This window comes from Oryx dammah, unplaced genomic scaffold, assembly GCF_014754425.2.
Source record: "Oryx dammah isolate SB20612 unplaced genomic scaffold, SCBI_Odam_1.1 HiC_scaffold_3, whole genome shotgun sequence".
NCBI classification, from domain to species: domain Eukaryota; kingdom Metazoa; phylum Chordata; class Mammalia; order Artiodactyla; family Bovidae; genus Oryx; species Oryx dammah.
Genome location: NW_024070187.1, coordinates 85,205,959 through 85,232,333, shown reverse-complemented (window position 1 = coordinate 85,232,333; position 26,375 = coordinate 85,205,959). Strand labels below are relative to the sequence as shown.

General features: G+C 39.4%; 1 protein-coding gene across 2 annotated transcripts; it reads left to right on the top strand.

Moving 5' to 3' along the window:
* The first annotated feature begins 1,928 nt into the window (after positions 1-1,928).
* Positions 1,929-23,986, top strand: GRSF1 (G-rich RNA sequence binding factor 1). Of its 2 annotated transcripts, none has more exons than XM_040237029.1 (10): positions 1,929-2,360; positions 4,788-4,944; positions 6,078-6,233; positions 6,616-6,759; positions 9,113-9,248; positions 10,835-11,019; positions 11,929-12,050; positions 13,376-13,511; positions 13,853-13,928; positions 18,551-23,986. In XM_040237029.1, exons 1-9 carry the CDS (start codon positions 2,001-2,003, stop codon positions 13,900-13,902), a joined length of 1,446 nt encoding a protein of 481 aa, XP_040092963.1. In that variant the 5' UTR covers positions 1,929-2,000; the 3' UTR covers positions 13,903-13,928; positions 18,551-23,986. The 2 variants fall into 2 exon arrangements, with proteins under 2 accessions (XP_040092963.1, XP_040092964.1); XM_040237030.1 differs by lacking the exon at positions 1,929-2,360 and adding an exon at positions 2,525-2,628.
* The last annotated feature ends 2,389 nt before the right edge of the window (positions 23,987-26,375 follow it).

Genomic DNA, 26,375 nt, shown 5'->3' with positions numbered 1-26,375 from the left:
TGAGAGATCTAAGAAAAAACAATCTCTAGGATTCCTAATACTCCAGGTCCATAAAGCCAAGCCAGTCAGACTTTTTTCTGTTCACTTTTGTTTTTGGTGAGGAAAGGGTTTTCTAGGAAATACTGAACTTCCTCCTAAAAGTAGGCCAGAGTAAACAACTCAAACTTTAAATGCAATCATCTCGAAACTTTACATCTACTATTAAAAATGAGACAACAGGGCCAAAATGGAGTCACTTATGCTAAGCCTCACATTTTCTGTTTTCCCAGAAATAGAATCTTAAATGAGTCAGTCAGGAATTACCTTGTCCCTACTAGGGATATAATCTTCCTGATAGACCCCAACTACGGGCTAAAAGAAAGAGACCTTGGCACAACCAGTCCACTTTTTGCTAGTATAATTTCTCTGTCCTGCCCTCTTCTGCTTAGAAAACTCTTTCATTTTATACAGCTCCTGTACAAAAGGGAACTCCTTTTTACCATCCAACCTGCTAGATGGGATGCTGCCCAATTCATGAATTGTTAAATAAAGCCAGGAAGATCTTTAAATTATACTCTGTTGAATTTTGTTTTTTAGTGCAACTAATCTGAATGTCATTTTTTCCTATGTCGTAAGTTTAAGATGAATACTGAAAGGGTAATTGACATGATCTTTGGAGTTTGCTTTAAAATATTCCAGTTAAGGATAAAAAAAAAGGTTGGGAGTGGTGGTGAATTTCTGAAAGTCTAGAAATTTATCACCCTTTTGAGATTTTCCACAACAAAGTTTTTAAATTTTAGCTTTTTCTATTTTTCACTCTCTGATTTTTTTTTTTTTTCCCTACTAAAACCTGAGACGCTTGCCTGGGAAATTACATGGATAGAGGAGCCTGGTGGGCTATAGTCCATGGCATGTCAAGAGTCGGATAGGCCTTAGCCACTAAACATCATGGATTTGTCAGTTTCTGTTATGTAAGTACCGTAAGAGGTTAAATAATTAGAAGCATTATTTTTTATTAAAAACAAAACAAAACCTGAGGGGGTTCTAGCCACAGGAAAACAGCACAAGCAGTCCTTCGCAAACCTCTGCTTGTCTATTCGTGAATACACTGAATCCTCGGGGGACCCTCTGATCTGTTACACACACTTCACTGGAAAGCAGAGCGTTCCTATGAAACCTGTTGGAAGCCAAAATGGCATAAAGGGAGCAAGCAATTACCCCAGCACACGTCTTGCTAAGGCGATAAAGCACAGACGCTCAAAGACGCAGTTCAAAGCTATGGCAGGGAGATGTTGAGTAGTTTCCCAAGAGAAAGCGTGGTGATGCCACCTCAGCCTCTTATCTGCTGCAAAACAAACCCTGTTATTTTCAATTTTCGTCTTTTCACATAAAAGTAAAAAAAAAAAAAAAAATCACAGCTTTCTGCTAACAAAAATAGGTACTAATGTGGGTCTTCCATAAAAGCTAAGTGGCCTGGAGTGAATTTTCCAACACCGGAAGAATATCTATACACGTTATTAGCATGTAACTATCTACAGATTTCATTATAACTAATAAAGTTGGCTTTCCGCACATAACCCATGCTGGGCGGGGGGTAGGGGGAGCGTTATTAAATCTCCGCCGGCATTATCAATTATAACCAGAGTATCACAATTTCCTCCAGAAGCGGCGCTTTAGCACCTCACCTCACAAGGCGGGAGAAAGCGCCCGACTTCGGGCGTCTCCCGCGGGCAGCCCTCTCAGAACCGGAAGTACTCTTCACGCCTCAGTTTCCACAAAGTGAAGCAACCGCCGGCGGGTCTGACCGGTCCCCGGCCCCTCCCTACCCGCGGGCAGCCACGCCCCGAGGGCGGAGACCGGGCGGAGCCGCGAGCTCTCCTCCGCCTCCTCCCGACTCGCCGCTGCCCCCGGTGCCGGCGGCGCATGTGCCTGGCCACCCCTCCCCGGCCCTGGATTCCACTTCCTCTCCGCTGGCGCTGCCGCCGCAGCCGCCTTCAGGCCCCGCGCCGCCTCCCGAGTCCATGGCCGGGACGCGCTGGGTGCTCGGGGCGCTGCTCCGGGGCTGCGGCTGCAACTGCAGCAGCTGCCGGCGCACCGGCGCCGCCTGCCTGCCCTTCTACTCGACCGCCGGCTCCTTTCCCTCGGGAGTCTCGGGCCGCCGCCGCCTGCTGCTGCTGCTCGGGGCCGCCGCGGCCGCCGCCTCTCAGACGCGGGCCTTCCAGAGCGGGCCTGTGACCGCCGGGAGGCTGGCGGGCCCTCCCACCGCGGCCGCGTCCGCCGCCGCCGCCGCGGCCGCCGCCTCGTACCCAGCCCTGCGCTCCCCTTTGCTGCCGCACTCACTGGCGGCGGCTGCGGCGGGCCCGGCCCGGGGCTACAGCCAGGTACGTGGGTGCCGAGAAGGGCCGCGCGCCCGCGCCCCTCGGCGTGCGTCTCGCCGGCGCGCGCGGGGTTCCGCGGCACGCGCCGCACCCCCCTTCCGCTCCCACCCCCGCCCGCCCAGTCCTCCTATTGGGCCCCAGAACAAGGGACGCTTTTCCCAGGCCTCGGGTTTTCTCCTTGTTTTTGTTCTCCTCTCGAGTCTGTGGTCGGTTGGGCAGTGTAAGTGTGACTGGGGGTGAATGTTGAGGCCTTGTTTCCCGCCGGCCTATGGTAGGTTTTGTGAGGCGGTCTCCGTCCCCGCCGCGCATCCCTGTCGCTCCCCGCCCCCCGGTCGTGAAGTTGGGAAGCTGGACCCCCGGAGGGTCGAGACTTTATGTGTCGCCTGAGCACTAGGCCTGGGCGGTCCTCGGCGCACCTCGCGGTCCGCTGCTGCGAAGCTTCCCGCACTCGCGTGGGCTGGGTTGGTGGGGGGTGGGGGGCAGAAGCAGGCTGGTCCCCGGCGCTGTCCTCGCTCTCGAGTCCCGGGGGAAAGGCGGATTGCCCTAGTTACTGAAGGTCACCTCCGCCTCTTCTGACGGAAGGTCCTTTAGGACCGTGGGTCACCGCCGGTGGGAAGGACAGCTTGGAGACCGATATGGGAGCAGGGGGGCCGAGGAGAGGAGGCGTCTGGGGCTGATGATGACTTGGGGACCCAGAAGTGAGTCTACAGTAATTTACTTGTTTTTTTAGTGAGTGTGTACGGATTGCAGATATTTTGTGCCTATAGGATGCTTTCCTTCTGCTTGTTAACGTGGTGTCTGGGAAATGTCAGCACACTTTTTTTGACTAACATGTTCCTGATGCCTTGGGTCATATTTATCTTAATTCAGTTTGTGCTTCTCCTTGAACTTAGGGAAACTGGGAAGCTGATCAGCATGGCTGCTGTCTGCCAGTGGCTGAGCTAATGGATTTGAATCCGGGCCCAATAGTTTCTGCTGCCCTTTTTTGTAAAAGCTTGTGATGCTTATGGAATTCTGGGAAAATGGGGAATGTTGTTTTGATTAAAAGAAAATAGTATGCCTTTGTGACCTGGCTGCTCTCTCTTTCTGATATTTTTTTCTGTGAATTTGGCTAATATAATGATATGTGTCGAGCCTTTACTAGTATTATACTGTGCTTACATTATTGATTTCTTAAAATTATGTGTAAATCTTCGTGAAAATGATGGGAACATAAAAAAGCGTGAAGTATCTCTCTTCAGTAGAGTGCAAGTCACTTGACTTAAAGCCTGTCTTCCCTTGTTGAAAATCGTAGTGCTTGTTGCATTCTTATTGAATATGTATTAGGCCTCAGCTACACGTTTACATTTATCACTGACTTCTTAAAATTAGACAGGTTTTCTTGTAAATGGTAGGATGGTACAAAGGAATCTGTTTCCTTAGCCTAGTAGAGTGCAAGTCTTAAAACCTGAGTTGTCCTTGGTTATGGTTGTGGTGCTTGTTAGAACCTTGTTATGTTCCACTTTTTGTTTAGTCTGGTAAAATAGAGTTTTTTGGATGTGTCTCAAGCTCCAGTTACCTCACACTACTGCTTTTGTGATTAATGATCTTTTCCTTATTCAGTTGACCTGACATACCAGTTGACAGGTTAATCTTTCCAAGCATCCTGCTGACTTGTTGATTTATACACTCCTAAATGTCTTTTATTAGCTCCCCTTTGCCTACCAGTTTAAGGACACACACTGAGCTTAACACTCAAGTCCCTCTGCTGTGTGGTACCCAGTTCCTTTTGCCAGCTCATCTTCTTTGGCTCCTAATTGCACCCTGCAGTTTAGCCAAATGCAATTATTGCTGTTTTGCAAATGGGCTTCTGTTCCTACTGTTTGTTCGCCTTACTTCTCAGGCTGGACTGTCTGGCCTTTATATATTGCTCTCAGAATTCTAGTCTGCCTTCAGTGCTCATCTCATATCTTGTCTTGATTCTTTTGTTTGTGCTCTGTTTTCAATTTCTGTAATCTCTTTTATCGTAACTATAACATTTAAAACATCTTGTCTGTGTCCTTGTCCTATGCTACATGGTAAGCTTTTTGAGATGGAGGCCTATTTATGGCCTACTGTGGTTAGGAGGTGTTTATATATTTGTCAAATTGAAGGGACCTCTCTTGTTCTGCCTTAACTAAAACAGTATTAGGTGTAATTAAAGATTGATAAATTTAAAAACAAGCCTGGAATAAAATTTATGTTCTGCCAAGCCATTAGGCTGTGTATGCTTCTTGCTTTAGGATGTGCAGTGTAAGCCAGAACAGTTTGAGTTAGATTTGTGAATTTTCCTGGCCTCTGAAATAACTAATTGTCCCTAAAGAATAACATTCAGAGTGTTTTTGTAGAAATAAACATTTGCTAAGTACGTTTTCAAGAAATAGTTCTGCAATTCTTCATTTCTCTTGGAAGGAATCCAAAACTACCTACCTGGAGGATCTTCCACCTCTCCCTGAGTATGAATTGCCTCCGTCCAAGTTGGGAGAGGAAGTGGATGATGTTTATCTCATTCGAGCTCAAGGATTGCCGTGGTCTTGCACTGTAGAAGATGTGCTTACCTTTTTCTCAGGTATATTTTATGTATGTTTTAAATATGTAACTTTGGGACTCCACTGCAATCCAGTGGTTTAGACTCTGCTTCCACTGCAGGGGCACAGGCTCAATCTTTGATGAGGGGGACTAAGATCCCACATGCCACATGGTGTGGCCAGAAAAAAAGTTGTAATTTCATCTGCGTAAAAGATAGTCCCATAAAATCCAAATTAGACTGTGCTGTAGACATCTTATTTGATGGATGGCAATTGTCACATTCTGAGGACATCATATGTATTATTTGTCATATATACCAGATTAAAGACCTTAAATATAGCAAAAATTTTAATGTTAAAACTATATGCTGTGAAACCAGTTTTCTCAGAAGTTTTAATGTGTGCATAACCTGTTAGTGGAAATATGTGAGAATATACTTGAGTAGCTCTTTGTGTAACACATACATTTGTTGTTGTTGTTCCCTTAATAACATGTTTGAAGGTTTATGTATTTATGGCTGATTTTAAGCTTTTGTATCTTCCTGAGATTTTTCATTTTCCTGCTGCTTAAGAGGCTTCTAGAAGATGCTGACTTAAATGTTACGTGTTAAATGAACATGTAATACTATATGAAGTCCCTGATGTGCATTGCATTTGCATATTCAACTCGTTCCCAGTATAAGGAGTGTGCAGTTCGGGGATGTCTTTTCTTTAGTAATGAAAAAGAGGAAAAGTTAAATTATGTTGCAAAATTATTCTGATAGGAGATATTTTAGACTTCTTATTGATATGGTCATAACAAAGAAGCCACTTATGCATTAACCTAACCATATTTTAATTCCTTGAATGATGTCAAACCAGTTGTAGGAACATTTGGAAGAACATATTAATCACATTTTGTGTCGAGCCTAGCCTGATTTGCCATTTACTGATCATGAGGTCATAAACTTATGTGCTAAGGTTTGCTTATCTTTTCCACACGGAACATTTAAGAGACTACCACCATCATTAGCATTTGGATGCCTTTGGTGCTGAGGGTTTGTGTAAGGAAAATGGCGGGCAGTTTGGATCCTGCTTCATTTTGTTGTTGGAAGATTGCAAATCTGATTACTTGTATTGATATGATTGAGCTAAAACATTGATTTCTGGTTTTGATTGATTTTACTCACTTCAGACTGCAGAATTCGCAATGGTGAGAATGGAATTCACTTCCTCTTAAATAGAGATGGGAAACGAAGGGGTGATGCCTTAATTGAAATGGAGTCAGAGCAGGATGTGCAAAAAGCCTTAGAAAAACACCGCATGTACATGGGGCAGCGGTATGTGGAAGGTACGTGAAGTCATATTTTTGCTTTTTGGAATCATTACATTAAACTGTACTTTTCAAGGCAGTTTCATTTGATCCTATGTTAAATATTATGAATAGTGAAGTAGTTAGATACTATGAATAACCCTTTTCCAAGGTGGGAAAATTAAGCCAAAAATAATCTCTGTTTCTTGTCTGTAAAATGAGGATGTTGTCAAAGTTTACCTCTGATGTTGTGATGTTACAGCTGGCTCATGGTAAACATCTGAAAATGTCATTTATTTTCACCAGAGAAGTACTCATACATATGTTTTTAGATTCTTATATAATCTACCCAATGTGATTATTTTTTTAATGGATTCTTTGTTATGTAAAATTTGCATACGTTTTGTGTTCTTTTGCTTAGTCTATGAGATAAACAATGAAGATGTGGATGCCTTAATGAAGAGCCTGCATGTCAAATCTGCACCTGTGGTAAATGATGGCGTGGTTCGCTTGAGAGGACTTCCTTATAGTTGCAACGAGAAAGACATCGTAGATTTCTTTGCAGGTGCTTTTCAGTTATATAATGTTTGGGACCTCATACCATCTTCCTCCGAGCTTCCCTAGTGGCTTAGTAGTAAAGAATCCACTTGCCAGTGCAGGAGACTTGAGTTCAGTCGCTGGGTTAGGAAGATCCCTTGGAGAAGGAAGTGACAATCCACTTCACTATTCTTGCCTGGGAAATCCCATAATCAGGAGCCTGGCAGGCTAGAGCCCATGGAGTCACAAAGAGTTGGACACGGCTAAGTGACTAAACAACAGCAACAGTCTTCTCCATCCGTTGTTTCCTTTTATCTTAGGTGAACATTTTCCTAGTCAGTCAGTTCAGTTGTGTTCAGTTTCTAAGTCGTGTCTGACTCTTTGCAACACCATGGACTGCAGTACGCCAGGCCTCTCTGACCAATCGCCAACTCCTGGAGTTTATGCAAAATCATGTCCATTGAGTCGGTGATGCCATCCAACCATCTCATCCTCTGTCTTCCCCTTCTCCCGCCTTCAGTCTATCAGCATCACAGTCTTTTCAAATGAGTCAGTCCTTCACATCAGGTAGCCAAAGTATTGGAATTTCAGCTTCAGCATCAGTCCTTCCAAAGAATATTCAGGGTTGATTTCCTTTAGGATGGACTAGTTGGATCTCCTTGCAGTCCATGGTATTCTCAAGAGTCTTCTCCAACACCACAGTTCGAAAGCATCAGTTCTTCAGTGCTCAGCTTTCTTTATAGTCCCACTTTCACATCCATATATGACTCCTGGAAAAACGATTTTTTTGACTAGATGGACCTTTGTTGGCAAAGTAATGTCTTTGCTTTTTAATATGCTGTTTAGGTTGGTCATAGCTTTTCTTCCAAGGAGTAAGCATCTTAATTTCATGGCTGCAGTCACAATCTGCAGTGATTTTGGAGCCTAAAAAAATAAATCTGCCACTGTTTTCACTGTTTCCCCATCTATTTGCCATGAAGTGATGGGACCAGATGCCGTGATCTCAGTTTTCTGAATGTTGAGTTTTAAGCTGCTAACTTTTTCACTCTCCTCTTTCACTTTCATCAAGAGGCTTTTTAGTTCCTCTTCACTTTCTTTCCTAAGGGTGGTGTCATCTGCATATCTGAGGTTATTGATATTTCTCCCAGCAATCTTGATTCTAGCTTGTGCTTCTTCCAGCCCAGCGTTTCTCATGATGTACTCTGCATATAAGTTAAATAAGCAGGGTGACAATATACAGCCTTGACATACTCCTTTTCCTATTTGGAACCAGTCTGTTGTTCCATGTCCAGTTCTAACCCTTGCCTCCCGACCTGCATACAGATTTCTCAAGAGACAGGTCAGGTGGTCTGGTATTCCCACCTCTAAGAATTTTCCACAGTTTATTGTGATCCACACAGTCAAAGGCTTTGGCATAGTCAATAAAGCAGAAGTAGATGTTTTTCTAGAACTCTTGCTTTTTCGATAATCCAGCGGATGTTGGCAATTTGATCTCTGGTTCCTCTGCCTTTTCTAAAACTAGCTTGAACATCTGGAAGTTCATAGTTCATGTACTGTTGAAACCTGGCTTGGAGAATTTTGAGCATTACTTTACTAGCGTGTGAGATGAGTGCAATTGTGTGGTAGTTTGAGCATTCTTTGGTATTGCCTTTTTTGGGGATTGGAATGAAAACTGACCTTTTCCAGTCCTGTGGCCACTGCTGAGTTTTCCAAATTTGCTGGCATATTGAGTCCAGCACTTTCACAACATCATCTTTTAGAATTTGAAATAGCTCAATTGGAATTCCGTCACCTCCACTAGCTTTGTTCACAGTGATGCTTCCTAAGGCCCACTTGTTTAGGGGAGAAGTCTTCATTTGGAGTTCCAAAATTTATAGATTATATAAGTATTTTGACCATTCGTGCTGATCTTTGAGGGTATCATATTTTAAAGTGATTTCATGTGAAGTTTTTATTTTTTGCTATGAGGAAAACATTCTTTCATAAAAGTGGCTGTATTTGTCTAAGACAGCAGTTTATATGATTTAAAAGCATTATTATCTAATTCTTAGCAGTAAGATATGCATCAGCAGTGATGTTAGTCTAAATTTCTAGTTCACCTAATGTGTAATTAATGGCAAAAAAAAAAGAGTTGTGTGTTTTAAATGGACTCCTTGGACCCTAAACATTCTCGGAATAGGTCAATGTTATTGGCTTTTGACTGCATAATAATTTTCTTCCCTTTAGGCGGGTATAGGCTTTGAGACTGGCAAACTAGCTGCACAATTTTTACTAATAAAATTATAAAAGAAGTTTTTAGTATGTGATTGAATGTATTAAGTCATAAGACTGAAAAAGCTCCTGTTAGCAGCACTAATTTGTAATAATTTTTGGACACCTAGGACTGAATATAGTAGACATTACTTTTGTCATGGATTATAGAGGGAGAAGAAAAACAGGAGAAGCCTATGTGCAGTTTGAAGAACCAGAAATGGCCAGCCAAGCCCTTTTGAAACACAGGGAAGAAATTGGCAACCGGTGAGTAAAGCTGATAGTAATGATGTAGAAAGATCAAACATTGGGTCATTTTGATAAACACAGTGTAACATGACTGTAAAATTATTTCAATACAGACATGAGCTATCAAATGACCATCACTTAGATGAATAAATTGTTAACATTTGTTATATTTGCTACATCTGCTTTTTCAGTTTATGTCTTTTTTTTTTTTTTAACATGATCTCAATATTTATTATCTAATGCCAGTCTGTAATCACATTTTCCTATTTATACCCAAAGTGTCTTTTTCTAGTTGCCTTGTTTTTCCCCACCAAAATCTAGACATGGTCCACACGTTGTGTTTGATTATTATGCTTCCAGTTCTATTAAGTTTGAGCAAATCCCTTTTCCCTTTTTATTCCCTACTCCTTTCTATTATTTTTTTCCCCATTAGGCCATGCCACGTAGCTTGTGGGATCTACGTTGCCCAGTTAGGGATTGAACCCACGTCCACGGCAATAAAACACTGAGTCCTAGCCACTTGATCACCAGGGAATTCACCCACCCACCCCTTTTAAAATCCAGTTGGCTTTTGAAGAAATTGAGTCAGTGGTCCTGTATAGTGTCTCACATTCTGTATTTATATTTTTGCTTCCTCATGGTGTCCTCTAACTTACTCCTTTGTATCCTGTGTTATTTCCTGATAACTAGATGTTAAAATCTTAGATTTATTCAGGTTAACATTTTGATATGAATACTCTATAGAGGCTTCCCAGGTGCTCAATGGTAAAGAATCTGCCTGCCAGTGCAAGAGATGGGGGTTCCATCCCTGGGTTGGGAAGATCTATCCATGCTAGAGGAGGAAATGACAACCCACTCCAGTATTCTTGCCTGGAAAATTCCATGGACAGGAACCTGGTGGGCTAGAGTCCATGCGATCACAAAGAGTTGGACACAACTAAGCATGAGCACAGTAAATCTCCTTAGTAAATTTAAGAAATGTTGCCCGTCTAGGTCTGTAAATGCAGATGACTCCTCTAATTTGAGCTTGATAACCTAATTTGGAAAAGCATTGTTCAGAAAAAGGAAACTGGTTCCAGAAGCCTGAATTTAATAGTTCCACAGCCATACAGAAAACAAGTTCTAACTGACATTTCATGAATTCTCCTTAGCCTCTAGTTAAGTCCTGAGGCAAGTTAGCTCCTCATATACAGTGACTTTTAATGTCTTGGCAGATATGATGAATTTTCACAGAAATGATTTGTAAGACCTCAAGAGATTATTAATTAACTGTATTAAAAAAATAACAAAACCCTTCTTAACAGATTCTTTTTATATATACAGTTGACCTTTGCATATTTGTCCTTTTGGAGTGAAATGGGGTAGAAAACATTGGTAAAAGAAAACTGTTATCTTGCGGAGGATTAAATCATTGACCTAGTCTGTTGAGAGTACTTTTTCATGGGCTAATGTCTATGTCCATTCTTACTTTTCTCCCCACTTGTTATCTTTGGACACCCATGTTTGTTGAACTTTGGAAATATGTATGCATATTTTATTTTAAAAGAGTTCACTATGAAGTTAATTGGTACCATTTGCACATATTCACTTTTGTTTTGTCATAGATATATAGAGATATTTCCAAGCAGAAGGAATGAAGTTCGAACACATGTTGGTTCTCATAAGGGAAAGAAAATAGCATCTTCTCCCACTGCTAAATATATAACTGAGCCAGAAATGGTCTTTGAAGAGCATGAAGTAAATGAGGATATCCGACCCATGACAGCTTTTGAAAGTGAGAAGGAAATAGGTAAGACTTGCCTCTTATTGAAATTCATTGGGTCTGCCTTGTATGTTTTGATATTTGTTAAAAAAAAACTTTTATGACCATGTTGTATGACACTAATAATATAGGATAAAGGGTATTGAGTTAAATACTTAATATGTGTTTGAGTGTAGTGTGTACTGTGAATGCATAGTCTTCCCTCAGTATTCACAGGGGATTGGGTCCAGGACTCGTCATGGATACCAGAATCCATGAATGCTCAAGTCTGATAGTCAGCCCTCTGTATCCAGAGGTTCCACATACAGGGTATGAAGGGTTGACTGTACAGGCCGAAGATACAGGTTTTTAAAAACTTTACTTATTTTTTTGTAGATTCTGTGTCAAAAGCCAGGTTTCACATTTATAACAAAAAGAAGTAAGTTTGTCATTTTAAACTTAAGCTGGGAAAAGATGTGTGTAAGAGAGCAGGATTGTTGACAAAGGAAGAAATGTTGTCTGCCTCTTTGTTTAATTATTCTTTTGATTCTTAATCCCAAAACAGTGTTTAGAATCTTGAAAGTTTGATAATACGTTCTAAGTTTGTGCCCTAGAAATAACCCATTACCATATTAATTTTTTTTAAGTGATTATAACCCAGGAAATTTCTCTCCTTTATTTTTCATTCATAATTGTTTTTCCTTCTCTTTGTTGTTAGAAAAAGATACGTTCTTTATAATCTGGTAATGGTTTGAGACACAAAATCATTCTAAGTGTTCAAGTGATATCTGTTAGGTGGGGGAAATTTCAGATGATTGGCTTTTAAAATGGAAGCCCTCTTCCTTACTATTTGAAGAGGAATTGAGGATTTTGAAATTAAAATCATTCATAATTGCAGTCTGTTAATAACTCTGAAGCTTTGATGTTCCTGACAGTGCTTTTTGTTCCACTTCTCAGAATCGCCTAAGGAGATGTCAGAAAAGCTTCCAGAGGCTGTTGATTTTGGAACTACGTCTTCACTACATTTTGTCCACATGAGAGGATTGCCTTTCCAAGCCAATGCCCAAGACATTATAAATGTGTGTGGCAGTAAGATATCCAATCTCAATAGCTTTGAATAACAGTTCTGAAGTTTTGAACTTCTGTTTGGGCTCAGAGGTTATATATTCTGCCTGCAATGCAGGAGACCTGGGTTTGATCCCCGGGTTGGGAAGATCCCCTGGAGAAGGAAATGGCAACCCACTCCAGTATTCCTGCCTGGAGAATCCCATGGACAGAGGAGCCTGGTGGGCTACAGTCCACGGGATTGCAAAGAGTCGGACAGGACTGAGCGACTTAACTAACTTTAACTTGGGAAAGGTAGAGCAAGATGGCATCTCCATGACTCTGGAAGCTTGTTTTATTTTCATTGGCTGAGAAGTGTGGTTTTATTACATTTTAAAGTCATTTATCTATAATGCATAAAACGATTTTACAGATATAGAATAATATGGTATAGGTTTAGTATTCAAAGTAAAAAGGCTTGGTTTTCTCTAAATTAGTTCAGTCAGTTAATTTTTGAGTTTTAAAAAAGACCCAGAGCTTTTCTCAGATTGTAATTATCTACTAGACATGAATCTACTTCTCCTAAATGCTTGGAGCTTTCAGTAGACCATATAACCTTCTTGCATCCAGCTTCCCTGATTTTTGAGAAAAGAAATTTTTAAGGTATTTTTATTTTATGATAGATATTATATGAAATGAAAAGATACGAAACAACAAAGTACTTACTGATTTTCTGAACTTGAGGATGTATACTTAAGGTATATCCAAAGCTGGAGCCTTCAGTTAGCAGTGCATCATCAGAAATGTCATTATTTCAAAAAGCCTGATACAAATCATATCTTTACTCAAATGAAGGTTGCAGTCTCATTAAAGAATTGCTTTCTGTTGCTTTGGTTTGGAATATTAACCACTCAGTGTGGTAGCTCTGTTTAGGTGGTGCTGGTAAGAAAATGATTATTAGCTCCATATCTGATTAAAACATGGTAAAAATGAACGATTATTAAAAAATGAAGTATTTTTGATGGGTGATTTTTTGGAAACACAGAAGGATGTATGTGGGAGGAATAATAAAATTAGTCTTTGTTGGTATAAAGGAAAGTTTGAAAACTATTTGTATATTATTGTATTTATAGTGTAAGTTCTCTGTGAACAGATATTTGAAATATAACCTTGAGTTCTAAGATGATCAGAAGAGCCAAATGAAGTGGTAGATGTATAATTACATAGTTGCTTAAAGAGATTTCCTAAAAATAAATTTATTAGATGTATGAATTAGAGTCTGAAAGAAAAGTGCAGGGCCGCCAGACTTGTAGAAATTGGACCTAGTAACATTATGTTCCTTTTGGCTCTCTTTGTTTAGTTTTTTGCTCCATTGAAGCCTGTTAGAATCACCATGGAATATAGTTCCAGTGGGAAGGCCACTGGAGAAGCTGATGTGCACTTCGATACCCATGAGGATGCTGTTGCAGCTATGCTCAAGGATCGGTCCCATGTTCGTAAGTGCCACCCATGATTTTTGTTATCAATTTTGACAACAAATCGCTTTTTCTCTTGTAGAGTTTACCCAGAAGTCTTTCATGGGGGAACTGTATTCTGCTAATACTATTAAATAAATGTAAAGAAGACAAAACTCCCCCTTATAATGAGAAGCATTTATTTGTTTATTTACTGTTCTGAATATTTCTATCCACAGTTAGGTTTTGTTTTGTTTTCGTTTTTAACTAAGGAAAGGGTGGGACAGAGGGTTTGAATTGCTGGCTAAACTCAAAAAAATGGCTACAGTATTACTTCTGCCTTTGTAACTTTTTAAAAATGGACCCTTTTATGTTATTCTCAGACCATAGGTATATTGAATTGTTCCTGAATTCATGTCCGAAAGGAAAATAAAACTTCAAAGGATTCCAGATAATAAGGTAAATTTAACAGGTACAATTGTGGAAATTATTTTCAGTTGATAAATTAATCATTAACTCACTACTTTGTAATATGTAAAACCATCCTCTTTTTAATAAAGATCAAACTAATCATGATTGAAGCCTCACTATAAGAAATGAAATTTTCCTGGGAAATAGAATTCATTATGATTGTACAGTGGCTTGATTTTCCCATTAGAATCTCTTTGCATCATTCCCAGCACTCACCATGCTGTGTGCCTAAAAAGAACTTTTCACCTTTAGTAGCTGTATATTATATTATAATACACTGAAAATGTGCCTCATATTAGCTTGTCTTCCTAAAATATTGACTCACATTTCTTAGTTCTAAGGTACAGCCTTGTCTAACTCAGTGAAACTATGAGCCATGCCTTGTAAGGCCATGCAAAATGGACAGGTCATCATGGAGAGTTCTGACAAAATGTGGTCTACTGGAGAAGGAAATGGCACACCACTTCAGTATTGCCCTGAGAACCCCATGAACAGTGTGAAAAGGCAAAAAGATATAATACTGAAAGATGAATTCCCCGGGTCAGTAGGTGCTTGAATGCTGCTGGAGAAGAGTGAAGAAATAACTTGAGAAAGAATGAAGAGACCAGACCCAAAGCAAAAACAACACCCAGTGGTTGATGTGACTGGTGGTGGAAATAAAGTCAAATGCTGTAAAAAACTATATAGCATAAGAACCTGGAATGTTAGGTCAGTGAATTGAGGTAAATTGGAAGTAGTCAAACAGGAGATGGCAAGAGTGAACATTGACATTTTAGGAATCAGTGAGCTAAAAATGGACTGGGATGGGTGAATTTAACTCCAGTAGTCATGTATGGATGTGAGACATGGACTGTAAAGAAAGCTAAGTGCCCAAGAATTGATGTTTTTGAACTGTGGTGTTGGAGAACTCTTGAGGGTCCCTTGGACTGCAAGGAGATCAACCAGACCTTCCTAAAGGAGATCAGTCCTGAGTGTTTGTTGGAAGGACTGATGTTGAAGCTAAAACTCCAATACTTTGGCCACCTGATGCAAAGAGCTGACTCATTTGAAAAGACCCTGATGCTGGGAAAGATTGAAGGCAGGAGGAGAAGGGGAGGACAGAGGATGAGACGGTTGGATGGCATCACCGACTCAATGGACGTGAGTTTGGGTAAACTCCAGGAGTTGATGATGGACAGGGAGGCCTGGTGTGCTGTGGTCCATGGGGTTACAAAGAGTCGGTTACAACTGAGCAACTGAACTGAACTGAACCATTATATCTACTACTGTGGGCAAGAATCCCTTGGAAGAAATGGAATAGCCCTCATAGTCAACAAAAGAGTCTGAAATGCAATTCTGGGGTGCAGTTTCAAAAATGACAGAATGATCTCTTGTTTGTTTCCAAGGCAAGCCATTCATTATCACAGTAATCCAAGTCTGTGCACCAACCAGTAATACTGAAGAAGCTGAAGTTGAATGGTTCTATGAAGACCTACAAGACCTTCTAGAACTAACACCCAAAAAAGATGTTCTTTTCATCATAGGGGAATGGAATACAAAAGTAGGAAGTCAAGAGATACCTGGAGTAACAGGCAAATTTGGCCTTGGAGTACAAAATGAAGCAGGTCTAAGGCTAACAGAGTTTTGCCAAGAGAACACACTGGTCATAGCAAACACCCTCTTCCAACAACACACGAGAAAACTCTATACATGGATATCACCAGATGGTCAGTACTGAAATCAAGTTGATGCTTTGCAGCCAACATGGAGAAGCTCTATACAGTCAGTGAAAACAAGATCAGAAGCTGACTGTGGCTCAGATCATGAACTCCTTATTGTCAAATTCAGAATTAAATTGAAGAAAGTAGGGAAAACTACTAGACCATTCAGGTATGACTTAAATCCCTTATGATTATACAGGGGAAGAGACAAATAGATTCAATGGTTTAGATCTGATAAGACAAAGTTCCTGAAGAACTATGGACAGAGGTTCATAGCATTGTACAGGAGGCAATGATCAAGACCATCCCCAAGAAAAATGCCAAAAGACAAAATGGTTGTCTGAGGAGGTCTTACAAATAGCTAAGAAAAGAAGTGAAAGGCAGAGGAGAAAAGGAAAGATACACCCATTTGAATGCAGAGTTCCACAGAATAGCAAGGAGAGGTAAAAAAGCCTTCCTAAGTGATCAATGCAAAGAAATAGAGGTAGACAACAGAATGGGAAAGACTAGAGATCTCTTCAAGAAAATTAGAGATACCAAGGGAACATTTCATGCAAAGATGGGCCCAATAAAGGACAGAAACAAACTGGACCTAACAGAAGCAGAGGATATTAAGAAGAGGTGGCAAGAATACATGGAAGAACTATACAAAAAATATCTTCATGACCCAGATAACCACAATGGTGTGATCACACGTAGAGCCAGACATCCTAGAATGCAAATTCAGGTTGGCCTTAGGAAGTGTCACTACAAACAAAGCTAGTGGAGGTGATGGAATTTCAGTTGAGCTATTTCAAATCCTGAAAGGTGATGCTGTTAAAGTGCTGCACTCAAGGGGATATGTCAGCATATCCATGTCGCATGTGGAAGCAAATGTGGAAAACTCAGCAGTGGCCACAGGACTGGACAAGGTCAGTTTTTATTCCAATCCCTAAGAAAGGCGATCCCAAAGAATGTTCTCATTACCACACAATTGCACTCACCCCATATGCTAGTAAAGTAATGCTCAAAGTTCTCTAAGCAAGGCTTCAACAGTATGTGAACCATGAACTTCAGATGTCCAAGCTGGATTTAGAAAAGGCAGAGGAACCAAAGATCAAATTGCCAACATCTGTTGGATCATCAAGAAAGTAAGAGAGTTCCAAAAAAAATCTACTTCCACTTTATTGACTACACCAAAGCCTTTGACTGTGTGGATCACAACAAACTATGTAAAATTCTTAGAGATGGGAGTACCAGACCACCTTACCTACCTCTTGAGAAATCTGTATGCAGGTCAGGAAGCAATAGTTAGAACTGGACATGAAACGACAGACTGTTTCAAAATTGAGAAAGGAGTACATCAAGGCTATATATTGTCACCCTGCTTATTTAACTTACATACAGAGTACATCATGTGAAATGCTGGACTGGAAGAAGCACAAGCTGGAATCGATTGCTCGGAGAAATACCAATAACCTCAGATATGCAGATGACACCACCCTTATGGCAGAAAGTGAAGAACTAAAGAGCCTTTTGATGAAAGTGAAAGAGGAGAGTGAAAAAAGCTGGCTTAAAACTCAACATTCAGAAAACAGATCATAGCATCTGGTCCTATCACTTCATGGCAAATAGATGGGGAAACAATGGAAACAGTGACAGACGTTATTTTGGGGGGCTCCAGAATCACTGCAGATGGTGACTGCAGCTATGAAATTATAAGACGCTTGCTCCTTGCAAGAAAAGCTATGACCAACCTAAGCAGCATATTCAAAAGCAGAGACATTACTTTGCCATTAAAGGTCCGTACAGTCAAAGCTGTGGTTTGTCCAGTAGTCATGTATGGATGTGAGAGTTGGACCATAAAGAAAGCTGAGCACTGAAGAATTGTGCTTTTGAGCTGTGGTGTTGGAGAAGACTTGAGAGTCCCTTGGACTGCAAGGAGATCCAACCAGTCAATCCTAAAGGAAATCAGTACTGAATATTCATGGGAAGGACTGATGTTGAAGCTGAAACGCCGGTACTTTGGCCACCTGATGTGAAGAACTGACTCATTGGGATAGACCCTGATGTTGGGAAAGATTGAAGGTAGGAGGAGAAAGGGATGACAGAGGATGAGATGATTGGATGTTTTTAGCGACTTGATGGGAATGTGTTTGAGCAAGCTTTGGGAGTTGTTGAAGGACAGGGAAGCCTGGTGTGCTGCAGTTCTTGGGATCACAAAGAGTTGGACATGACTGAGCAACTGAACTGAACTGAAGGTATTTTTAAGGTGTTTAAAACATGTTTGAAACCAGGGTGTATCATGGATTTATATATGTTTAATGTATTACTGTTGTACATTGGACACAACTGAGCGTCTGAACTGAACTGAACTGAATGTACTACTGCTTCTTTTCCGAAAATGGTGTCATGAAAATTGTTTTCCTAGAAAGTACATAGATTTCATAGAGGTTTATCTATGACAAATCAAGTAAATATGTTTTGATGTTGCTTCCCTGACTCAGTGCTATGTGGTATCTTTTCCCCCATAATTAATGTATTGTGATCATTTCTCTACATGTAGTGGTGCATTCCTTTAAATCATTTAACTGTAGTAATATCTTGAAAACACATGGGGAATTTCTTTACTATAGTCACAGGCCATTTTTGGATATAAAATCCCACAATTGTGGGCCTTAAATATGTTTACATTAGCTAAAATCTGTGTAAAATATATTTTGTGTTCAGCCTTGAAAATCTGCTATCTTCCTACCAGGCTGCAAACAATCATGCCTAACTATTTTTCTTTACCTTAGTTGTTTATTAGATAACTTGCAGTAAATCAGAAAGGAAAAAGGTATTGAATTTGTAGTTTTAAATGATATGGGAATGTGTGCAGCACTTTTTTAGTTTGAGTAAAAATGTGCAACTTTTTTGTTTCATTTTCAGGATGAAGCAAGAAGCATTTCATTTGCACGTCTTTCTTGGACTTGGGATCTAAAGTTCCAGTTTTTAGCAGCAACTGCTAGAAAAGCGATTTCAAGATTTTGGATTAATTGCTTAAAAGAAAAATTCCATAGTGGACTGTTCAGAGAAAAAGATTCAGTTTAGGATTATGATACAAACCTCGAATTTAGTTTTTTTTGTTTAAATTGTTCAGGATCTGTTTTAAAAATCTGGTCTTTATTTTATATAATTGAAGTTTGTTTTCATAGATGATTTGTGACCCAGAAGGCTACATATTTTTATTCAGCACTGTCCTTCAAAATCTTTCTCCCATTTTAAAAATTATCCGTTTGAGGTTTTGGTTTTTGCCTATAAATTAAGAGATACAATGTAAAACTTTTCATGGAATAAAATACTGATTTATTTTAGCCAAATGCTCACCAAAGCAAGGTAAGGTTTCAGGCCCTTGAACCATTATAGTTTTGCAGAGTTATTTTAATTTTAGATGTATTTGATTACTTAGATGGGGTAGGAATTAAAAAAAAAAAATACCACGTTAGTGTAAATGACAATAATTTGGCAGTTTTATGTCTTTAGAAATGTTTTGCCTTTTTCAGCCTTGTGCTAAAGGCATTTAATATTGGTGCCTGTATGATTAAGGAGGGAATTACAGTCTCAACTTAAAAGTTGTCTAACCCATCCCTTCCTCATCTCAGTGCCCCCCCACCCCCAATCATCTTGTTTTGATTTTTGGGTAAACCTTAAGGTGTGTGTTAGTCTGAGAACTGTGAAGTGACATGTCGTAACAGTCCTGACTTGTAAGGACATTAATGGCTTCACTTGAATTTAAACCAGCTCTAGGTAGGAAAAAATCTTGTCTCCTCATTTGCTTTTTCAGTGGGGTAGCACATCCCGTATTTTAGAACAAGTAGGGGTGCCTTGCTTAAATAAAAATAGCATTTAATGTATAATTGTGTGAAAGGTTTATGGGTAAAGCTGTATTTCTGTCACATTGTGGCAGTACCTTCTGCTTTAATATTAAACAGCTTGTTATTTAAATACTGGATCAAATTGGCTGGCTTCAAACTGTAGTCATTAATAAACTAACTTTATGTGCACCTGTGTAGGAGAATCAAAGTTCTGTATAGTTTCTTTGCCTTGTTCCTCTTCTCAGGGTGACAACTGTCATGTGGTTACCAGGAGATGCAGTTCTAGTTCTTAAAGTTGAATTAGCCCAGATTTCTGAGAGGTGGTATCTGAAAGAGAGATTATGTCTTCTCTCACTTAAAACATAACCATCTTCGAATACCAGCTAAGATGAAATCGCTGTACTGTAAGTAGTCAATAAATGAAGACTTGTTTCAGGCTGAAGATTACCTAAGAGTATTTATTTTGGAGTGTGTGAATCAACCTAATATATTTTTGTTACAAGTCCTGGTCTATTAATATAAGAAGAAATGGTTAATTTTTAGTTGTGTTTGTTTTTATCCTATAAGAATGTGATTCAATCAACCAGCTTAACATCTTCCATGTTACTACCTAGATAGAAATGTATTTTCATATGTGGTTGAGTGTACTGAGCTATGTGAACTGGTGTGTGTAGCTGTATGAGCTGTTAGAATATGATATTTCTCTCTCTGTACAACTCTTAGAAAAGAATGAGAGCAAAAGCATTAAGATGTTCTGTGGTGGGTAAGCTTGAAGGGGTATATCTTCTTACTGTACTAGTGGCCAGGTTCTCAAAAAAAACTGGTGTGCATTCTTGGGAAGTCATCTCATGAATTCATGTAATGCATTTCAATACTCCCTTTAATAGGTTATTGCTCATAATTTGTGTTAGTAATAGCTGACAAGGCAAATGTAGTGCAGGAAAGAGAAAAGCACATAATAGAATAAAAGTAATTTTTATTTTTATCCAATCTAAAGACATACTCCCCCTGCCCCCCTGAAAATGTGACAAAACTGGTTTGTGCATCATCATTTTCTATTGAAAGAATAGTGGCAGTGAATTTGCTCTTGGCTTTGGGTCCTTTGTGTCTTTATAATCTCCTCTGTGGTAAAGCTGTCAAAAATAGTGGGATTGGATGTGTTGAGGTTTACCTGTATCCTTCTTTGGCCTGCTCAAAAGAATTACAAGGGGGAGGGGGTGGATACTGATAAGGAGCATATAGATACCAAGGGGAAAACTGCTGAAGACTGTGTTCTGATCTGATATACTCACTGTTAGCAGAGAGTGAAGCAGAACCGTTTTGCTTGTCCCTCTATGTCTGGGTGGAGAGGCTTCTGCCAGGTGCAGAGGGAGACTGAATCCACTACTGAGCGAAAGGCTCTGAATCCTCCTCAGTATTTCTTCAGTGTGGCCAGGAAGAACCAGAAGAAAGCCACTGCTATTATGTGACATTTTGAGGAAGTGACCCTGCTAATTATTAGTTAACATGCTCTATTGGCATCCTCTGCCCTACAGTCCATTAGCACAATGGTCTGCAACTTTTTTGGCATCAGGGACCGGTTTTGTGGAACAGTTTTTCCACAGATGGTTTCATAATGATTCAAGGGCATTGCATTTATTATGCTGCAGCTGATCTTATAGGAGGGGGAGCTCAGGTGTTGCTGTGAGCAATGAGGAATGGCTGTAGATGAAGCTTTTCCTGTTGGCTTGCCCACCTTCTGCTCACCTCCTGCTCTGTGGCTCAGTTCCTAACAGGAGTGCTCCATGGCCCAGGGGCTGGAGACCCCCTGCCTTAGCAGATTCTCATTTGGGAGATTTTTCTCTGGGTTACATCCTATTTATCATAATTTAAAACATACTGTTACTTTGAGAATTTTCCCTAAATTAAGTGAAAGGGTTGACATTCAATTGATAGGACCTGAATTAGTAGAATGTCATATCTCAGCAGTAAAGTGCCTAAGTTTCAGCAGTTTAGGAAAAAAAATTGCTCTAATGTAGTAGGAATACATTTTCCTTGCTTGAATTCAGCAGATTAGAAAATAAATCTCTGAAGTTTGTACTAAGGGAATAAAGCTGCTATAAACATTTGTGTGTAGGTTTTTTGTGTATGCATAAGATTTCAGCTCATTTGGGTAAATACCAAGGAGTGTGATTGCTGGATCATATGGTAACACTATGTTTAGTTTTGTGAAAACCTGCCAAAATGTCTTCCAAGATGGTTGTACCATTTTGCATTTCCACCAGGAATGAATAAGAATTCCTGTAGCAACTCATCCTTGCCAGCATTTGGTGTTGTCAGTGTTTTGAATTTTAGCTATTCTAATAGGTGTGTAGTGATATTTAGTTTTAATTTGAAGGTCCATAAATTGCGTAAGATATTGACATCCTTACATATATTTGCATGGGCATGTTGTCTTTGGTGAATTGTCTGTTCAGATCTTTTGCCCAGGTTTTTAGTTGGGTAGTTTCCTTACTGAATTTTAGGAAGAGGACTATAGGAAGATTTAATTTGGTTCTAAAGCCTTGATAATACAAGAATAAATGGGATAATTTAAAAATTTTGTGTTTTTACTTTTTGAAGGAAATAAAATTCAAGACATATGAAAGGGTATACAGTGAACAATCTACTTCCATCCTATACTTCAGCCACCTAGTTCCTCTTCTCAGGCAACCATGTCATCATGGTTATATTTTCTAAACTTCCAGTGATTTTACTGTATAATAGGTGAATATTGGCATTTTCATTTATTTTAAAAATATAGTATATTACTATTTACCTTTTTTTCCCATTTAATACATCCTAAATATTTTATATTGGTACATAAAATCCTTTCTCATTTTTTAAAATGATTATACAGTATGGATGTAATTTATAATTTAACCTGTCATTACTGATGAACATATAAATTGTTTATAGTCGTTTGCTATTTTAATGCTGGAATGAATTACCTTGTATAAATTTAGGTCATTTTGTACATGCATAAATTTCTCTATAGGATAAATGGTCAGAGCATGTGCACTTGTAAACTTATATCTAAAATTCAGTTTCTATCTATAGCTTGTTTTTTCTTAGTTTGCACCAGCAATGCAAGTTCCCATTTCTCCACAACCCCCTCAAACAGTGTATTAGCAATCTACTCTTTGCCAATCTGCCAAGGTTAAAAATACACAATGGTTTTCTCTTACAATGTAGAATTTCTTCATGTTTAAAGGCTTTTGGATTTTCTTTTGTATGAACTTGTCTTCATAGCCTCTCCCCATATTTCTTTTTCTCTTATAATCCCCATCTACTTATCCTCATTAATTTTAAAACAGATTCAAGATACCACCATTTTTTCTGAACATATATATATATATCCTATATTTCTTTTTAAAAAGAGGACTTTAGGGACTTTCTTGGCTTAAGACTTGTGCTTCCAATTTGGAGGGGTGGGTTCAAGCTCTGGTCAGGGAACTAAGATCCCACATGCTGCTCAACCCCCCCCCCAAATTTAAAAATAACCATTACTCCTAAAAATACTAATTTCTTATCAAATAATTTCTTAAAAAGTACATTTGAATCAGGATCTAAGCAACAGCCCATACTCTGCAGTGGTTATTATGTCTCTTTTTCCTCTGCAACATGTTTGGCTGCTAAGTTGCTTCAGTCGTGTCCAACTCTGTGTGACTCAGCAGCCCACCAGGCTCCCCCATCCCTGGGATTCTCCAGGCGAGAACATTGGAGTAGGTTGCCATTTCCTTCTCCAGTGCATGAAAGTGAAAGTGAAGTCGCTCAGTCATGTCTGACTCTTAGCGACCCCGTGGACTGCAGCCCACTGGGCTCCTCCATGGGATTTTCCAGGCAAGAGTACTGGAGTGGGGTGCCATTGCCTTCTCCGGCAACATGTTTTAATAACAAATTTTAATAAAAACTTCAAATATTTGGAAAAATTGAATGCCTATACATACTACCACCTAGATTTTGGAAGTAACATTTTACCATATTTTCTTCATGTATTTATGCAACCATCAGTGCATTTTGTTTATGTGTGTCCAAGTTGTAGACATCTGTACTTGAATCTTAAGCTTTGTAGCATCCATATTATTAAGTAGACTTCTTATTCTTGGGGTAAAATGTACAGTGAAGTGAACAAATGTTACTTTGATGAGTGTTGATACATAACTCTAACCCAAACCCCTTACAAGCTATGGAGCATTTCCATCACATCAGAACATTTCTGCAGTCAGTTCCTGTTCCTCCTCCGTCCTTTCTGGTTAGGATTTTGTTTTCACCATAGTTTCGCCTGTAAATGGAATCATTATATATTCTTATGTAAATTTCTCCCACTCTGCATTTGTTGAGGTTCATCTTTGTGTGTGAGCTCTTTGTTCCTTTTCATTGCTGAGTAGTATTTCACTGTATGAATATGCTATAGTTTAATTTTTCACTGGTCTGGTGAAGGGCTGTTTATTTTTTGGCTATCATGAATAAAGTTGCTATGAACATCTTGTGCAAGGCTTCTTGTGGACCTACGTTTTAATTTCTTTTGGGTAAGTACTTAGTGGAATATCCTGAATTTGTGTATATATATATATATATATTTTTTTTTCTTTTTTCCTAGCCATGCCACACAGCATATGAAATCTTAGTTCCTCAATAAGGGATTCAACCTGTGCCTCCTATAGTGGAAGTGTGGAATCCTAACCACTGGACTGCTGAGGAAGTCCCAAGGTTGATATATATTTAAATTTACTAGAAATTGACATACCCTTTTCCAAAGTGATCATTCTATTTTAGATATCCCAGACAATATGACAGTTCCATTTGGTCCACATCCTCACCATTTGATATTTCCAGCCTGTAATTTTAGCCGTTCTCTGTGTAAAATTAGACACAAAAGGTTTTAATTTACTTTCCCAGTCAGTGATGTTAATCATATTTTTGTAAGCTCATTGACCAAATATCTTAAACTGAAGTTCCTGTTTTTTGTTTCTTTTATGTTTCCCTTTCCATTTTATTTATTGGAGAAATGCTGTGAACCTTTAGAGGTTTCCACAGGCTCAGTTTGAATTTCATTCATCACCTTTCAGTGATGTCAAATGATCTCTTTGCTACTGTGTGTGGTCTTTTTCTTAATTAAGTGGCAAGAGCCTTTCTCACAATGAGCGGGCTTTAAACACACCCTCCCCCGCCCCCCAGTTTGTCACTTTATTTGCTTTTCATGGCAGAAATTACATGGTAGGTTTTTAAAATCTCCCTTTTTTATGGCCTCTCGGTTCTGTGTCAGAACTAGGAGGTTCCAGTGAAATGATTTTGAAAGCACCTGGTGATAAAGCATGAAGATGTGTAGCCAAATTGACTCTTAGGATATGGACTACTCTGAGAAACTCAGAAACATCACTATAGTACATTTAAGAATAAGCTTTTCAAGTGTTCCAGACTAAATCTGAAGCCTGTGAAATTTCACAAATATAAAGACTTGTGATTTGAAAACTCACTTTGTTCTAACGGAAATAAAGAGGCTCTCAATCTTTCTGTCACTTAATGACGTTTGGAAATATAGACCAGAAGTAATAAGCTGAGTTACTTGGAATTTCTAGTAGGCTGGCTATAATTCCATTTCTTGCCCCCTCAAGAGAACAAATAGGGGAATACAGGTGGTAATGTTGGGTTAATTTTTAACCTCTAATTTACAAGAACAAACTATTGGTGACAGACCTTATAATTGAATATGAATGATACTGTTGAGATGGAGAAGGAAATAACCCACTCTAGTATTCTTGCCTAGACAATTTCAAGGACAGGAGCCTGGTGGGCTACTGTCCATCGGGTTGCACAGTCAAACACGACTGAAGTAACTTAGCACAGCAGCATTGTGCTGAGAAGTAGCATCCCAAGATGGCATGGTACTATCTCAGTCTGGAGACTTGAGCAGGTTTTTGCAACCTACCTGCCCATTGGAGGCCCGAGTTATCTTTACCAAGCTTGCTTATATCCTCAGCAATGCTTACAGCTGGTCACTGGTTCTATTTTTAACTAAGTTTACATTTCAAGGTGATACATTCTTCGAATATAGTTTGTCTTGTATCATAGGTGTAGAAGTTCTTATCAGATGCTTAATTTTTGATTTTGTAGATTGACATGCTTGCACAAATCTCATATACAAAAGAAATTAATGTGTTAACAAAATCAGCTGTCCTCAGGAATGGTGAGAATAAAATAGAAGACCTTAATAATGGACAATCCCCAAGCTAACGAAAGTCTAAGACTCATTAAGATTTGACCCAGGAGAACATTTGGGGGTTATTAGGATGACAGGGACTGGAATGCAAAAGTAGGAAGTCAAGAAACACCTGGAGTAACAGGCAAATTTGGCCTTGGAATGCAGAATGAAGCAGCGCAAAGACTAATAGAGTTTTGCCAAGAAAATGCAATGGTCATAGCAAACACCCTCTTCCAACAACACAAGACTCTACACATGGACATCACCAGATGGTCAACACCGAAATCAGATTGATTATATTCTTTGCAGCCAAAGATGGAAAAGCTGTATACAGTCAACAAAAACAAGACCAGGAGCTGACTGTGGCTCAGATCATGAACTCCTTATTACTAAATTTAGACTCAAATTGAAGAAAGTAGGGAAAACTGCTAGACCATTCAGGTATTACCTAAATCAAATCCCTTATGATTATACAGTGGAAATAAGAAATAGATTTAAGGGCCTAGATCTGATAGAGTGCCTGATGAACTATGGACAGAGGTTCATGACATTGTACAGGAGACAGGGATCAAGACCATGGAAAAGAAATGCAAAAAAAGCAAAATGGCTGTCTGGGGAGGCCTTACAAATAGCTGTGAAAAGAAGAGGTGAAAAGCAAAGGAGAAAAGGAAAGATA